Below are 16,397 nucleotides of genomic sequence, written 5' to 3'. Positions count from 1 at the left end.
TATTTAAGCGTATTGCATCTTCATTTCCATCAAGCGCAGTCAGGTGAAACGTGCTTTAGAAATTTTTGAAGACGTTTTGTTCGAACTGTTCAAATATTGTCATCACAATTATGAAATGATTCATGCTTGTGTGAAGGATTGTTGGGAATTGCCAGTACATGTACCTCGTGTTGATTGGATTCTTGGAAAATTGTGGACTCGCGGATTTCTTTTCTCCTGATGTCCTCTATTTCGTCAAGAATAATTCGCGTTTGCCAAACCGACAGTTGAAGGAAATTAGTCACGGTTTTAAATGACCTCTTTTCAGATTATAAACCTATTTTGTGCGTGTTTGACCAAAAAAGAGCCAGGGATCATTTTGACATTTTTATATTCTTTTGAAAATCAGACATGCCTTTGTCGCGAAACGTCCATTTTCCTGAGACAGGTCGGCCCAAATCTATACTTTTCCGACTGACATGTTCAGTGCATACGCGCTGGGCCGCCCCGTGTGACTCCATGAACTTCAAAATGAGTGTATTAACAAAACCGTATCTCAAACTGTGCTTGCACGTCCAGTTTATTTTTAAGGGGGGGCAGGTGACAATGGGGAGAATCCCTCGGCCGTGAAATGGTGAGAAAAAGTCGAGTTCTTTAAAGATTAAGTTACCCTTGATGAATGTTTCCTCCCATTCCTCCTGATCCTGTTTGCAACCAATATTCGCACGTGCGAGCATTAGATGTTTTCCCCCTTTTGCCGCCTTTGTGATTATCTGAGCAGTGTTTGCAGCTTGGCAGTATTTTGAAAGTGAGAACTATTTCCTTTCTTTAAAACAATTCGGAGCCAAAGTTTGGAAGTTTTAGAAAAAAATTCTCTTATTCTGTTTGTAAGTTTCCTTAACAATCAGTTTCATTTCCATTTGTATCTGCATTTCGGGAAAAATTATTACAAGAAGTGAGTTGTACTGACATCCACGGCTTGAGCAGGCTTTTTTTGCCTTATGGTAATGAACAGTGAACAAAATTATGCCTTATGGTAATGAACAGTGAACAAAATTATAAATCCCCGACAAAATACTAAGTTCCGTTTTCTTCAGCTGTGCTCGAGGCGAGGCGACAAGTAAATAAAAGACGTGTGTGAATGGTATGAAGTTAGACACTTGCACATCCCCTGAAAAAGTCGGTCCCATTCGCACATCTTTTAGCTCGTGCAAGTACCCTTGAAGGATTAACATTCGATCATTTGGATTTAAAGAAACACCGACTCTACTCTTACACATGTACATGAAAACCGTGACAAGACAGTAATTGGCTTTTTATGTCTTTGCCGTTGACGAAACTGGCCTTTACGGTAAAGTGCTTACTACTCAAGCAGACTGAAATACTTCTAACTTAAGAAAAAAACTACCGTTTAGTACCATCCCGAACAAAGTTCAGACCATGCCGATTTTGAGGTGAATGTTGATTAGATAATTGTGTTATTCTCTTCATGATGACAAACATTTACACTGTATATATCTTCTTCGACAGTTACTTTTTTTGCTAAGCTTTAAGTTTTCGGAGGGTATCCAATTATGAAAGGTGACCTCTTTTATTGGTTGGTGCTTGATGTAATCAAATCAGTTATCCGATTCCAGGATTTATTTTGTTTTCTGAAAAAAAAATCAAGTTGGTCATGATGTTCGCATTAAGCTTTAACATTATTAATTACCCACTAACTTCAAAAATTGTGAAAATAATGTTCGCATTCAGCCCGAATGCTTTTTTAAAATAAAGCCCTTCATCTTATTATGTAAATACCAACATTTGTAGTTAACGTGAAATGTGAAAAACCAGAATGAATACCTTTATTGCTCTTTTTCTGTTGTGCGCTTGCTTTTTATGGAGTGTAATGCACCTGTACCCCCTCCGCCCGTAGATTGTCCCCGCCACCACCACAACTAGCCTGCTGCCTGGCCAGCCATGCGCGATGCATGCACGTACATACGCACGATCAAGGAGGCCTCGGGGAGAATATGACACAGCTAAAACTGTTGAGGGCGCTATTTACAACCTTCTCAATCGCAAATTTTGCCGATTACTTCCGATCGGCAGCAGTGCGTGAACAGAAAAAGACAAAAAACGATTCAGCGTGTTATCGGTTTTCTGTGCGACATACTTCATAAATATGAAAAAGAAAAAGTCAAGGTAATGTGAAAAAACCAAGTTCAGAATATAGTCTCACTGTTGACGGTTTTAGGATGGAAAGGTGTTGCATTGCAGCATTCCTACCTCCAAGCATGCTCCAACTCCATGGCACCATGCACTGTGTGATGATTGTCAATTATAATTTCATGACTACCGGTACATACAGATGATGATGGTGTAGACATGGTAAACCAGGCGTGTAGGCCTAGCAGACCTGTCAACATGCCGTAGGCCTACTCCTTCCTGAGGTCGGGCATTAGGCCTACCACACAATAGATAAAACAAATTGAATGAACTGAAGGTTCATTTCAATACCTTTTAACTGGTTAATGTATTTTGTCGTAGGCCTAATGCTTGACCTCAGGAAGGAGTATGGCAAGGTTGGCAGGTCTGTGTATCTGTACATGTGTATCTGTATCTATACCTTGCTGTGCAAACGCCCGGTGTGGCTATCCCGCACAGTTGGCGCTACGCAAGGAGTTGCTTTGTGAACATCATACATGTTAAATGCATGGTCACAGTTACTTTGTTGTACATCCATGATGCGCATTGCACGTACATGTACACAGTATTCGAGTTGTGCTATTTGGTTGGACAGTTGTCTTTTTGATCAAGGAATTCCAAGAATTGATTTGTTTCCTCAGACCAGTTTGTCAGCATGTTCAGTACCAATGTTCTGATGTTCCTGACCATTGTGAGTGTGCATGAAGGAATATCTTATTCCCCCAGAATTTGTGTTGATGAAGTGAATAGTTTGCTGTCATTTGGATTCTTTTTTAGTTTGTCATGGTACTGTATGTAAAAAGCCCAGAAAGCACTCATATCAGGGTCGATTCAGTATCCAATGCCTTGTGGTGAAGGTGTTGAACTTGAAAAGAAAATCGCACAATGTTAAGACCGGTGTACTCTCAACAATTTATCACGCTTTGTTTTATGCTTAGAGAGGAAGTGGCCACAGAGAGCCCTATAAAGCCAGACTGTGGTGGTTGTGGGGAATACGCACTAGGGCAAGTTGCTGCCACATTGTCCATTCTCAAAGAACATCACCCCACCGTCCAGCCAGGGAAGCTAGAGGACAAGCGAGGGCTTCTGGCCATGTTTGGGCCAATGCCCATGGGATCAGTGAGCAGTGTAGCTTGTGCCCCAGGGGCGGAATGTGCACCTCATGCAGGAAGCGCAGCAATGAGAAAAGGGCTGGAAAAGAGAAAGGCGGCTGAGGGTGAAGACAAGCAGAGCGGACTTAAAGAAAGGTTGGTCACAACTCCTCCTTAACTCCTCAGTGTCTAGTCTCCAAGCACCGTGCTTCCTCTGGACAGAGGGTGGTGCCTTGACCGGTTTTTAGGCAGACAGATCAGTACTCAGAAAGAGCTGATTTAAGGTGGACATATCCATGCCTGAAATCTTGAAGTGTGAAGTCTTCAAATCCACCATCATCGAGTGTTCTACAGTGTACATGTACATGTAATCTTCCTTTTTTCTCTTTTTTTTTTTTGCAATTCACTGGTGCTGAGATTTGAAATGAGTTTTACATGTAACATGAGGATATGGCGTGCTGAATGCTCACAATGTGACAACCAACCGATGAAGCTAGAATGGTATGAGCTGGTCCGTGCTGGTCTTGCATGTTGACTCTGACTAGACTGATGGGTCCATGGTGTTGTGTATGATGTTAAAGAAACCAGACTGAATTGGATTCGCTATCCCTGAGTCTCAGTGAAAACAGGTGGCCTACATACCGGTATATAACAGTATTATCCATAATTTCTTTTTTTATGTAGCATAATGTTAAGCACTCTGCTGAACTCACGTCTTTTGAGCGTTTGGCTCTGCTGAATACTCCCTTTAAGCTTATTTTGCATGTTCTTGCATTAAACATCAATTGCTGAATCCCAACATTCACAAGTGTAATCAAAACTTGATTAATAAAGAAATGTTCAAACTGAAAGCAATATATTTAGCATTGATGGTAACAATCTAACAGTGGAAGGTACTGAAAGGTTTTCTCCCAAAGAGACAGCACATATCCAACACTGTCCATATCAAGTGATATCATGACGTCTAAAGAGCCATATTGACTCTTCCGTGTGCATGCAATGGGACAGTGGCCTGTCTACTATGGTACATGTAGTTCACGCACTGTGGTACAAAGACAAAGACCAGTGTCTTGTCTTTGTCTTAGTATTGAAGGCTTCTGATCTAAAAAAACCCTGAAAATAGAAAATAAATACACTGAAAGAGATAAGTAAGTGTCCAGTAAATGAAGATAGGAATTTTAAGAATTTTGAAAACAAAAAAAATTATAATTATCCCATCCCATCATAGTCAACATTAATAAATGCCATTGGCGCGAAGTGGTTAAAGTCTATCATTTTCAACAAAGTTTGAGTAGCATTTCTAATGTTGTTGATTTCAGACATGTGCCATTGTTGGGTCAATAATATAACCTGGCTCCTGGCCATTTCATTAGCAATTATCTTATTTCACTGTAGCAGCGGAACAGGTGTAGCATGTTGCATGTGATTTCATCAATGCAGTGACTACAGAGAATGCCGAAGACTCCATTACATGCTTCAGTGTTACCTATGAGAACATTGCACATGACACAGTAACTTCACTAAGTGGTTCCTGTGCCAGTGAAATAATCAAAAGATAAGATTTGATAAAAATTTTGAAAATGTATGAACACAGTTTCACAAAATGCATAGATACAAGTAACTATGTAATTTTTATTGGACATTTTTATGTGAAAGGCAACAGTAGAATCCCCCATAAAAATCGGAGGAGGGGATCACATTGGTGAGTTAGCCACCTCAGATTTGAGCGGGAAAAGGAATTTTAGGCAAATAGGCATAACTAGCAACCGAAAAATCTGCGTATACCAAAGGACTGCTGTACCAGTCTTTCTGGACCCAAGCATGTTCATTGCATAACGAACACGACAGGGTCCACGCTAAATGTTCAGTACAGTGGTTGTTCGGTATAGCGAAATTAACTGCTGAATGTTTTGTTGCCGTGTTGAATACGCCTTCGCTTGTCTAACTGGAATGCATCCTCTTGTGATACTATGATTCGCTAAATTCACGTTTGAGGTTTCTAGAAATTTATCTGTGAATTATTACTGTTTTTTATTAAATCTCGAGTTACAAAATTGATATGTAGTTTATCCTAAAAGTTGTGAAGCTACCGCTCAGGATTGATCTCTGATGCATGCGGTGGCGAATCTCTGTTGATTTGCAACTGCATAATGTTCGGCAGGTTTTGTGTGCAAAATATTGGGAGCCAAGAACGATTTTCAGAACAACCGAATGTTCGGTTTAGCGGTGTTCGGTATAGCGAGGTTCCACTGTACAGTATTTAAAGTACTTCAAGTCATGCACAGGTCATGCCTAGAGATCATTTATTTATTGGGATAGTACAGGAGACAAAACATTGGCTTCTAATGGTGTTTTCATTGTGTGCTTTTTTGTTGGGACAAGCGTGTTTGCTGATGAGGTCACTCAGAGGTCAATCCGATGCAAATTTTAGTTACAAGCTCCAAGTTTGTGCACACTGTTTTATCAATGTGGTCATATCCGCGGTTAAGAGTTTGGATAGTCACAACTAAATCAGTTTTTGTTCTTAAAAAAGGACAACCACAATCTATTGCAAAGTTCGTTATCATTTGCTTTCACTAAACGAAGGGAAAGTTGTTTGTGTACCATTGGTGCAGGATGTGGAAGTACTGCGTGGGAGCATGTGTATGTGGGAAACCTACGTGGGATGTGCCCTGAGAAAGTTAGGGTGAACTGGTGCCTAGGTACATGTACATGTACATGTAGTAAACCTGACCAGTGGGGACAAAATGGTGTCACACTGCAGCTGCATACCTTAGGCTTTAATTTTATATTAGAGAGGGCACTGTGCTTATTGAGCAATGACATCCATCCAAGGGATAATCCACAGAAAAACATAGAAAGCAGTATGTGTAGGTCTTTTTGGATATTGAGGTGCCTGCCCAGCCTTTCTCTTGGACACCAGTGAGGTGATGCTGGTACCAGGTACAGACTTCAAAGCCTGCAGACGATCACTTGATAACTGCTACATGTATTCCTGTGTTCAACTGCTGGCAGGTGGATGCATGTTTGATATTTATGAAGTAATGAACTCCCCGTGTACTATTTCCTTGTGTGTACTTCATTATGCACATGTATAACTTGTACGTTTGGCAAAGTTTAGTCATCGGATGTCTGGCTCGTTCATATTTGTGCTAGAGGTGATCATTTAATGAAATAAGCAATCATACAGTAGCCTGTATTGATTCCAATGCAGTTTTGATGCCAAAAGCTGCCTATAAGAAATTACATTGGCCAATGCCAGAAATGAACATTTAGATACACATATTAGTAAGATTTTATACATGTACATCTCAAAATTAGTTGTCATAGTTTTATTGATAGTCTGTTTCAATAGAAGTTAAATACGTTTGTAATTTGATTGGATCTCAAAGCCATAAAGTGCTGCTCAGAAGTTAATAGTGTTTTTTTTCCTTGCTCTGAAAGAGCACTGTTCACCATTGCAGCTTCAGTTACTAATAAATGAGATAAAATATATTTTACATGCACACACATGTTGCCTGTGTCTGTTTTTCTTTATGTCGCCCACCTGCACTCCTACAAGTTCTAGCAAGGTCTTTTTTAAAATTCAATCTAAATGAAGTGGTTTTGCTTTGGACCAAGCAGTTAAAGAGCTGGTAGTTTCGGAAGGTAGGGAGTGTGAGGGGAGAGCAAGAGGGATGCTTCCACCCCCTCCCCTGAAAAAAAAAATGGAAAAGAAAAATGGAAGTGGAAAAAGGGGAAGGAAACAAAATAGAGCAGAAGAAATGGGATGAAAATCACATATTCATTTGAGAGCGCCCTGGAATTGAAGTTTGTTGATGGTCAATGGTTCATCAGTTTACTGCTACTGAGCGCTTTGTACCCCTCTGTCCCTGTTGAAAGAGCTTGCCCCTTCCTTTCAACATCCAGGGTTTCAACGCCTGAGGTCATGTCCATAATGTCTCAGTTGAGAAGTGTGGGCATGTAGCACAAAATCCATACTTTTACTACGTAAAATTTCGCATTGTGTGTGCTCTTGGTGCAGTGGTGGGCTTTCAGGGGGAGCATTGAAGCAAAACAAAAGGATTAAGAAAGATTTGCTGGGTAAATTGGGGCAGTGACGGGGGTGGGGGAGAGTTTCGATGGGTATTTCTACATGTATATCTGTGTCTGTTCAGCTAACGCGACAGCAGGTGTTGAATCACATTCAAATGAGTTCAGTTGTCTGCCTTACAGAGGTTACTACATTTGGCTTTCACAGAGATCACATTTGGACTAGTCTAAATACAAATGCCCAAATGTCTGAAATATGAAAGATTTGTTATTCATTTTCATTTTGTTTGGTTTTGGTTGTTTTTTTGTAGAAAGAAGAAGCGTCAGTTGCCAGAATCTGCAAATGGAATTGATGAATCAGGCAAGGATGTCAAAACATCCATCTCAGAGAATTTGAAATCTACCAAAGGGGAGCGAGTCCCTCCGAAGGAATGGCTGAGACCAAACCAAGAGGATGCCAAGAGAACCGTGTTTGTCGGCAATCTTCCCATCACCTTTGACAAAAAGGTGAGAAAGCGGCTCAAAGGAGTTGAACTCTGTCAAACGTAACGTACTTACATTGTGTACATGTGCAGTCCTGGGAACAAGTCCGAGTTACCATTCATACGGTTTGTCCTTATACCAAAAAACAGCCTACGGGTTTGTAACGGTGATGATAAACTGCTGAAACGAGACAATCCTTGTTTGTCTGGACATTCTAGTGACCATTAGAAATAGTATGTGGGTATTTCCAGAAATTAAGGGTCCAAAAGTGTGACATTTCCGTGTCCCTGTTATGTCTGACCTTTGTTATTTGACGTTGAAATATCACTGGAATTGATTTCAAACTATTACTCTTTGTATGGCAGGTAATCTGCATTAATTCATCACTCTTGGAAATTAGAAAATATGCTCTGAACTTACAAAATCATGTCAGATGTGACAGAGACACAGAAAAAAATGGACCCCTGATTTCTGGAATTACCTGTGCGTATGGCACATGCATGTAGCTCGGCAACCTGGGTGGTTGAATCACAGTTTTGTGTGGCTATTTTATACCACAAACTGTGAGCAGTGTCCATTTTACATCGATGTGCTGGTGTGTACCCAGTTTTTTTGAATGACTGTACAAATCGATGATATAACTACCCAGTTGTTTCAGAGCAGCATATGTATCTGACATCTGCACCATTCTAGTGACCCCTACTGTATATGCAGAACCTTCGCATATCGTGTTGAGATTTATTCAATGGCTTCATGCACACACAGGTGACTTAAGCATATATGGCAAGGCTAGCACAGGAGGGGAACCCAAGTATTTTACTTTTTTCAAGGTTTATGCAAACATGAATGAGTCCTCTTGGCACAAGTCCCCATCCATCATCTTGACTACCTTGTCAATGAGCTTGACGATGCCCTGTGCCATTACGTAGTAATTTGACCTTGTGTAAACAGTACGTTGACATTTCAAAAGGCTGACAGTTATAGCTTAAGACTTATCTTGTGTAAAACCATGAAATACTTTTTGTCTCATACCTTGTTACTTTGTAGAAATTGCAGAAGTTGTTCTGTAAGTTTGGTGAAATCAAGAGCATTCGTTTCCGCTCAGTGGTGAGTTGGTGTGCTGAAACTGCATATAAGCCATCTTTAGAATTGCAATTGTTTTATGTACTTCCTAAGTTAGTTTTAGATGTAACTACAAACTGTGCTACTGGTGGTGCATGTGTACATTAACTTTGTTTTGCATAATCTATGCAGTTATTTGAAAATGGGAGATCGTTGATCTCAGGTTCACTATTTTTAAATTTTATGATATAGAAATATTTTCAGAAGTACGTGGTAGATGAGCTAATTGAAGACCTACATGTATTCTCTGCAACTTTATTTGTTTGTTGGTTTATTGTTTTTCATTGGTGTTTCCCATAATTCATTCCTCACTAGGCTCCTTCAGATCCAGACCTTCCCAGAAGAGTCATTGCTCAAACGTGAGTGTCATTTTTATACAATTATTTTGAAAGTTCTGAAGGAAAAGTAGTAGTCAGTTGTCAAAAATGATTGAGGCCCAATTTCATTCTGCTTTGTTTCACTGCCTCATGAATTTTACCTGCCATTTTAAAACAGCACAGGACACAGTGCTAACGGAAACTATGGAAACGTGTTTGTTTATACCCAAATTGTTCACCCTGTATGTCAACTTCCACCCTTCAGGAAACAGTACCACCCTGATCGGAACTCCATGAACAGTTACATTGTATTCCAGAGTGAAGAGGCAGCCAAGAAAGCCCTAAAAAGGTGAGTTTTTCCCCACTGAAATGGGCGATTGTAGATTTCCTCGTGGACTTGATCTTTCATGCCAACCCACGTGCAACCAATGTCAGACCCGCCAACCCACGTGCAACCAATGTCAGACCCGCCAACCCACGTGTAACCAATGTCAGACCCGCCAACCCACGTGTAACCAATGTCAGACCCTCCCAGATGTTAAGATATACCACAGATGTAGTTTTTATTTGGTCACTTTCACTGTGATTTGACACTCAGAGCAGCAACCATACCTCTGTATTACTTCTACTTGTAAAGTTTACCCTACACGTGACCTACATGTAACAAAACACAATGGGTCACAAGTCGCCACTCCCTTTTCTAAGTAAAAGTCTCTTAAAGAATCTTGCATTGTGTTAATCATTTGAAGCCCTGTCCTGTGAAGTTCCATCCGCATAATGACCCTTTTCATCGAGATGCTTAAACTGAGCAATACATAACAGAGCTCAAACAAAATCACTCGTGAAAAATAGCCTCAAGACTCATTTGGTGGGACTACATCCATGTACATGTATCCCACAGAAAAAAGCTACCCAACCGCTTTGTGTTGTCTTGGATAAGTGTTAACACTCTTTCTTGTCATCAGGAATGGGAAGGTCGTGGGTAACAATCACATCCGAGTGGATCTTGCTGCTAACAGCAGAAAGGTAAGCAATCGTCCTGTTCTATTGGAACTGAGTAAGAGGGAATATCTGGAAAAACTCACTTAGTAAAAGTAGGTTTCCGCCAGGCAAGAAGCTGTGCAAGATATTTTCATCGTGGCCAGCTCTCAACTGATTGTCAGTTGGCACTAAACCTTGCCAAGTAGTACATTTAGTTTCTTCTGAAGGCTCTCAGTACAGAAGCAAGTCAAGCAAATTCACCTGCTAAGCAAATGTAGTTCAACAGCATCCACAGGCCATATGTCCAAAGAGACGATTTGTTTGGTATCCTATTTTTGAAGAGCGATTCTTTCACTGGGCTCAGTAAGTTTGTACGCTTGGCAGAATGGGTTGAGCTGTAGCATGACAGAAAGTTTTAACAAAAGTCAGTGTGAAATTGGCGGCTTGAGAAAGGTTATTTTGCCGTTATGTGCTTTTATTTAAATAAGTCTCTGATTCGTTATAAGGAAGTCTCAGAAAATATTTCACAGTTGTTCATTCAACGGGAACCCACATTTTCTCACAAAGTCTACCAGTCACTTAATAAAGCATTTGTGATTTGCCTTCTGGGGCACATGCCCAAGATTTGTTCACAGCGTTGGGCCACGACTTACTCCTTTATTTGCTACAAATATGAAGTCAAATTCAGTTAAATTCAGCAGGTGGAAGAAACCGTTCCAGTGAAGATTGAAGCAGACATAGTGTGTTTTTTTTTTCTCCCTGTTCACTTCACCCTGCAGCATGACACGAAGCATTCAGTGTTCCTAGGCAATCTTCCCTTTGATGTCAGTGATGATGTCATCAGAAAGCATTTTGACGAGTGTGGGAGAGTTGAAAATGTCCGAGTCATACGGGATGGGAAGACTGGACTCGGCAAAGGGTTTGGTTACCTGCTGTTTGCTGTGAGTAGCACTGTTGTTGATTTGTATTAGCCCAATTAGACCATTTTATAATTATCCAGTGGGACCCTTTTAGAGACCTTCAGACAGCAAGCATACCAGTCCTATGTGACCAGTCCGCTATTGTTTGTGTCAGTTTGAGCACGTGCACAATACATTAGTTCACCTTTGTCACAACCAAAAGTTGACTGGTCATGCAGGACCGTTGTAGTTGTCACCACGAAGCATCCCAAAAGTATCACACAGCAAACTTATTTTGGAGCAAAAAGCATTACTTAGAACAAACATGATGATATCTCGTACAAAATGAAATGATTCTACCTAACTTTGAAAAAAAAAACAAGGCTGTGAATCGTCAAATCTTTGATTTCAGAGCAAAAACTCAATGAGGAGTTTCAAGTATGGTCCAAGGGGGCATGGACATGCAAGAGTGACTGATTTGTACTAGTCTATTTCATAGCACTCCTCTGTCCAAAATGCAAAACAAAAAAAGGAAGTTTTCTAAGTTTTATAACAGAACTATTTTAATCCTACCAATAACTCATAAGCAATTCAACAAAAAATTCAACAATTCAAGGAATGCTTGTAGTTTCCCTAGATTCGGTTTTTCAGTCGCTGTTCACCATTCTCGTCATGTGAGGGCACTGTAACCAGTCGAAATCTTGAGTTTACTCTGGTAATTACACACTAACAATGTCTTGGTGTGCATCCAGTTTATGCACATGCAAAGTTGCAAATATCATGCACTAGCCTACTTTGATGAACCCCACATGACCAGAACAAGGAACCAGCAAGAGAGGTGTGTTGCAATGTTTTTGATGTCCATTTCTGACCCCAGGAGGACGTGTCGGTTGAATTTGCACTCAAGCTGAATGGGAGCCGGATGGCAGGGCGTGACATACGTGTCCAGAGAGCAACCAAGAAAAAACAGATATCCTTTGTAGACACTGGAGCATGAGAGGGGGGAGTGGGTGTGTTCAAGAGAAATAGTATGTCATACTTATTGTCATCATGAGGAATTAGAGGCAAACATTGTCAGAAGCTGAAATTGAATATACACCCTTTATATTTGGTCTGGTCTCTCTGCAAGTTAAATCCAGTGAGTAATAATCTACACTTTTTCCTCTACTGAGATTGAGAGTCTTTCCCAGATGTTTTACTGACTGCATTCAAAAGTTTGCCATGGCTATGTACAAAGCATGTAAATTACAGCCAAAATGCTTGTGCTCAGCTGAGGGAGCCCATTCGTTCTGTGAGGACAAGGCTACGTGTATATAAAAACCTGTATTTCAGGAAAAAGCATGTGTCCTTATGATGAAGCCCTTTGGTTAAGGTACAGTGGCATTGTCATTAAGTGCTGTTCATGAGCAAGACATTTGACTACAACTGCTTTACCAGCCAGCATGCAGGAAATGGATACATGTGCACCTGTTTGTTCAAGTGGTGTACATGTATTGGGCACTGAAGAGTCTCTTCTCACAGTTGTTTTGTATCACAATAAACACCGTTAAACCCCTGTAGATTGTAGATAATAGTTCAAACATTTTTAGCCATTTACAAAAGTTTCCTTTAACAGCGATGAACAGCGCTGTTAATGCCATGAAAAGGCTACAGATGAAAGAGGCTATACAATCCAAGAGAAATGGCGGCGTTAAAGGTCGGGCCACGCCAGCTCGGATCAAGAAGAAACAGGGAACACCCCGGAGGTCCAAGTCAGGGCAGATAAGGACAAAGGGCAAGGGTCCAATGAAGAAATCAAGAACAGGCACCAGGCACGAGAAGCTGATGAAAGGCAGAAGGAAAAAAGCCAGAAAATGATGGAGACGATATGCATCCAGCCAGAATAAGTAGAACTGTCTGCTCAGTCGGTGATGGTTCTATGTAGTCCCTCAAAAGTCCATTTCCAGATTTACATGTAATGTCTGCATTTTTCCATACTCATTCACTATTTCGTCTTAATGAATGATTCTTTTACAAGAGCTAAAGAAACAATTTTGTGTATTTGTGTACCACACAGTGAAGCCAGTCCACAAAAGAAATTGCTTTTTATTGAATTCATCCAGGCTCAGTCTAAATCTTCCCTCTAATGGTGCAACAGAACTGTAACACTAAAATAACGTTCATGCATGAAAACACCACTTGTAAATCTATTTTCAAGGGTAAGACAGAGGGTAAAGACAATGCTGCATAGGGGTTGTAGCGACAATAAAATGCCAACTTTGAAAGGCTTTTACTGGCTAGGGCATGCATTCTCTCCTGTACGGCTGTGATGTGAATAAACCGTGAGCATTTTTTGTTTCATCATAGCATATAAATTATCCCTTTGCATTGTTTGTTTTTCTCATTAAGTGTAAAAAAGGGCATTATTCTATTTAAAGTCTCTTAAAAAACACAAGAAATCGGGAGCCCAAAATCGTGAAATGTGGAAACCCTGAGAAATCACACCCCTACTTTTTACATTTGCTTGAAAATATTATCAAAATTGTTTTTTTCCGTCTTATGTATGTCTTCAGTTATGAGCGCGCAGGTTACCATAGCCACAACTGTTTTAGTACTGGTAGCCATGTGTATCTTCACCAAACCCTGATTTTGAAGAGAAAAAATGGAGTGGAAACCTGACAGCCATTTTTTTATCAGTCAAGGCAAGATGCTTCTTTTATTTACCAGAAAAAGTATACAACACATTCTAAATAATCAGAAAAATGCCCCGTCATGATTTTGTCTGTAAACTTTTTACAGTTCGGAATGGAACCACAACTACACTTACTAACTATAAAACCTATATCAAAATGCACACATTTTCTTTAATGAAAAGAAATCCTTTGTTTTATTCTTAAACTGTGACTATTCTCAAATTTAACTAATGCTTGTACCTCCACATTCCATTCCAAGGAAAACCCTTGATTCATTATGAAATAACCAGGAAGTAGTTAATATGTATTCAACTGAAAAGATGGTTTTAGGTGGGCCTAATGCAGCACAGGTAGTGTTTTGGGACTAAATGGTTGACTTTTTAATTAATTTGATATTTTTCGTGTGCTTGTGTCAAGTTACATTTATCTACTTGGACCCTCAACCAATACGTGAAATTTTCCAAAATCAGAGTGAAATCTCTCATTCTACATTAAGAAAAAGAAATCTTTGTCTCAATTCTGGTATCCTTTCTTGATCACAAAATGTAAATCAACCACCAACTAAGATTGTGAGTGTCATTCCAATTTCCACAGGGCATCCCAATGAACCAAAGGAGAACTCATAGCTTCATCCTTACACAGGATTCATTGTTACATTGAGCAAGTTCTTGACAAACTAATATTTGTTGGCACCGTGGTCACAATAGTGATGGAAACGTTCCATTGACTTCCTACTACTCTACTTGTACATGCAAACTTCTGTCCAGATGATATTAGTAGTTTATCACTAAACAAGGCAGTTAAAATGTCAAATACTGTACACACTTATGAATGATACTGACACAAACAACCTTGAAAATTTTTCTCAAAGGTGGCTTCCAACCAGTGTGTAAAAGTCACTTAAATAAAAACCATATGTACACAATTTCATGACTATTTCATTTCTGTCTTCCCTTCTTTTACACCAGTATTTTTACTTCTCGATAAAAACGATATCCTTTAATACCCTTTCTCAGAAAGTTTTGTTTCAAAAGATTTTTTTTCCCAATTAAAATAGACTCTTGACCATGTCTTTCCGAAAACTTGAAGACAGTTAATGTAAGCTGGCAAAGAAATGGAAGCAAGATTCAGATATGGACGGTCAAGAGGACGTACTTCTTGCAATTACATTGCTACAAAAAGGAAATGTAACAATTCATGGTGTTTCACCAAAAAATGCCAGTTCATTTTGTGGTGGACTGAAATTACATGCACCAGTTACTTTTGGAATGATTTCAATGATTCACTTGAAACAAACATACATATTTTAAACAGGGCATTTCTGCAAAGCTGAGTAAAGCTTTGCCGTTTTGGGAGAGGGGTTGTGAATACTTGCCTGCCCATAGAAAATTGTTGCAACTGCAAATTTTCTGCACTTGGGGTGCAGCTTTCTAAAATCCTGATGGAGAAAAACGGGGCGTTGCCATGCTTCCAAAAGTAATTTTTCATCTTTCTATTAATGCAGTGAATACACTTACAGCACTTCAGATAGGTTGCTGGCTACTTCTACTCCAACACTCTGCAGTACTGGAAACAGGAACCAGACCAGTCTGTGAAGAACGGCTCTTGGGGCCTGTTTGTCTCATACAGATCTGGATCTCAATCAGTAGTCCTAACTCCCCAGCAACGGTCTGGAGACAGGTTCTACTGTCAGTGTACCAATGACGGATTACTGCTTGAGATCTGGATCCATAAGAAGCCAACAGGCCCTTGGCCATTATTTCCCTTATAAAGAATCTTCCATGGCTATGAATATATCCCCAAAAGGGAAAGGAATATCTATGCAGAGTAAACATGGGATTCAATTAAAAAAAAACAAACAAACAAACAAAACAGAAAATGGTAACCCCCCCAAATAAATTGACGCTGAGCTCGAACCTGGTACCTTGTCCACAGAAACCTGAAGTGTGCCATCAAAGCAGGTTCCCGGTTTTGTGGCATCTAAACACCTTTCATAGAGTGTGCAATACCACAACTACTGGAATTTGAATATTGCCTTACATTAACTGTAACTCCAGCTGCGACAATTTCTGACATGTACATGTATTCATCAACCGCACCACTGGCTGTTGACAATGCTCAATCACGGTTGCTGCCTAATGAACAAGTTGTGCATTTTCTTTTCTCTCCAGCATATGAAAAACGCACCTCCAGATTAGGTCAAGAGACGACTGTTTGCAGCACACTGTCGGTACTCTGTTTTTAAACACATGCAGTCCTGTCTCTTTGTCCACTCATGAAATTTATCAAACAAAATTCAAATCACACAACTTGATCTTCCCTCCCACCCCCCAAAAAACAAGAACAAAGATGATGTCAAGAGTGTGAATAACTGGGCTTTGCTGTTGAAGATGAATACTTCCTTACTCAGAAAACTGAGGTGTAACGTGTCTGGATGCAAACACGTTAAACAGTACAGGTAGCCACAATGGATTTCATGTAGGACCAAGCAATTTTTTTTTTTAACACTGTCTGCACCACGAAGCAAACTGGGGGCTACCATGTTCATCTATTGTGAGAAACTCCAGATGTGCACTCTAGTTCATCGGGGTCCACACTTACAAAATAATGCACACTTTCCATGATTTGCAC

At 40.0% G+C, this 16,397-nt stretch overlaps 1 protein-coding gene across 2 annotated transcripts; it reads left to right on the top strand.

Moving 5' to 3' along the window:
- The first annotated feature begins 2,020 nt into the window (after nucleotides 1-2,020).
- On the top strand, nucleotides 2,021-14,702 carry rbm34 (RNA binding motif protein 34). Of its 2 annotated transcripts, none has more exons than XM_087131573.1 (10): nucleotides 2,021-2,166; nucleotides 3,108-3,416; nucleotides 7,604-7,799; nucleotides 8,823-8,882; nucleotides 9,213-9,256; nucleotides 9,480-9,563; nucleotides 10,180-10,240; nucleotides 10,975-11,136; nucleotides 11,972-12,065; nucleotides 12,719-14,702. In XM_087131573.1, the coding sequence occupies exons 1-10, from the start codon at nucleotides 2,147-2,149 to the stop codon at nucleotides 12,949-12,951; spliced, it is 1,263 nt and encodes a 420-aa protein (XP_086987699.1). In that variant the 5' UTR covers nucleotides 2,021-2,146; the 3' UTR covers nucleotides 12,952-14,702. The 2 variants fall into 2 exon arrangements, with proteins under 2 accessions (XP_086987699.1, XP_086987701.1); XM_087131575.1 differs by lacking the exon at nucleotides 2,021-2,166 and adding an exon at nucleotides 2,212-2,352.
- Nucleotides 14,703-16,397: the final 1,695 nt, after the last annotated feature.

Source organism: Acanthaster planci, unplaced genomic scaffold (assembly GCF_054643075.1).
Source record: "Acanthaster planci isolate LZ-2023a unplaced genomic scaffold, COTS_SCS Contig2, whole genome shotgun sequence".
Lineage (NCBI taxonomy): Eukaryota > Metazoa > Echinodermata > Asteroidea > Valvatida > Acanthasteridae > Acanthaster > Acanthaster planci.
Note: the sequence above shows the minus strand (reverse complement) of the source record. Positions and strands in the feature narration are given on the sequence as shown.

What these genes read in the sequence shown, in the direction of transcription:
- rbm34 (XM_087131573.1), top strand. Translation starts at nt 2,147, where the DNA reads ATGAAAAAGAAAAAGTCAAG. An exon ending in GCCAAGAAAGCCCTAAAAAG is followed by an intron (nt 9,564 to 10,179) that starts GTGAGTTTTTCC and finishes TCTTGTCATCAG; the next exon opens with GAATGGGAAGGTCGTGGGTA. An exon ending in TTGGTTACCTGCTGTTTGCT is followed by an intron (nt 11,137 to 11,971) that starts GTGAGTAGCACT and finishes TTCTGACCCCAG; the next exon opens with GAGGACGTGTCGGTTGAATT.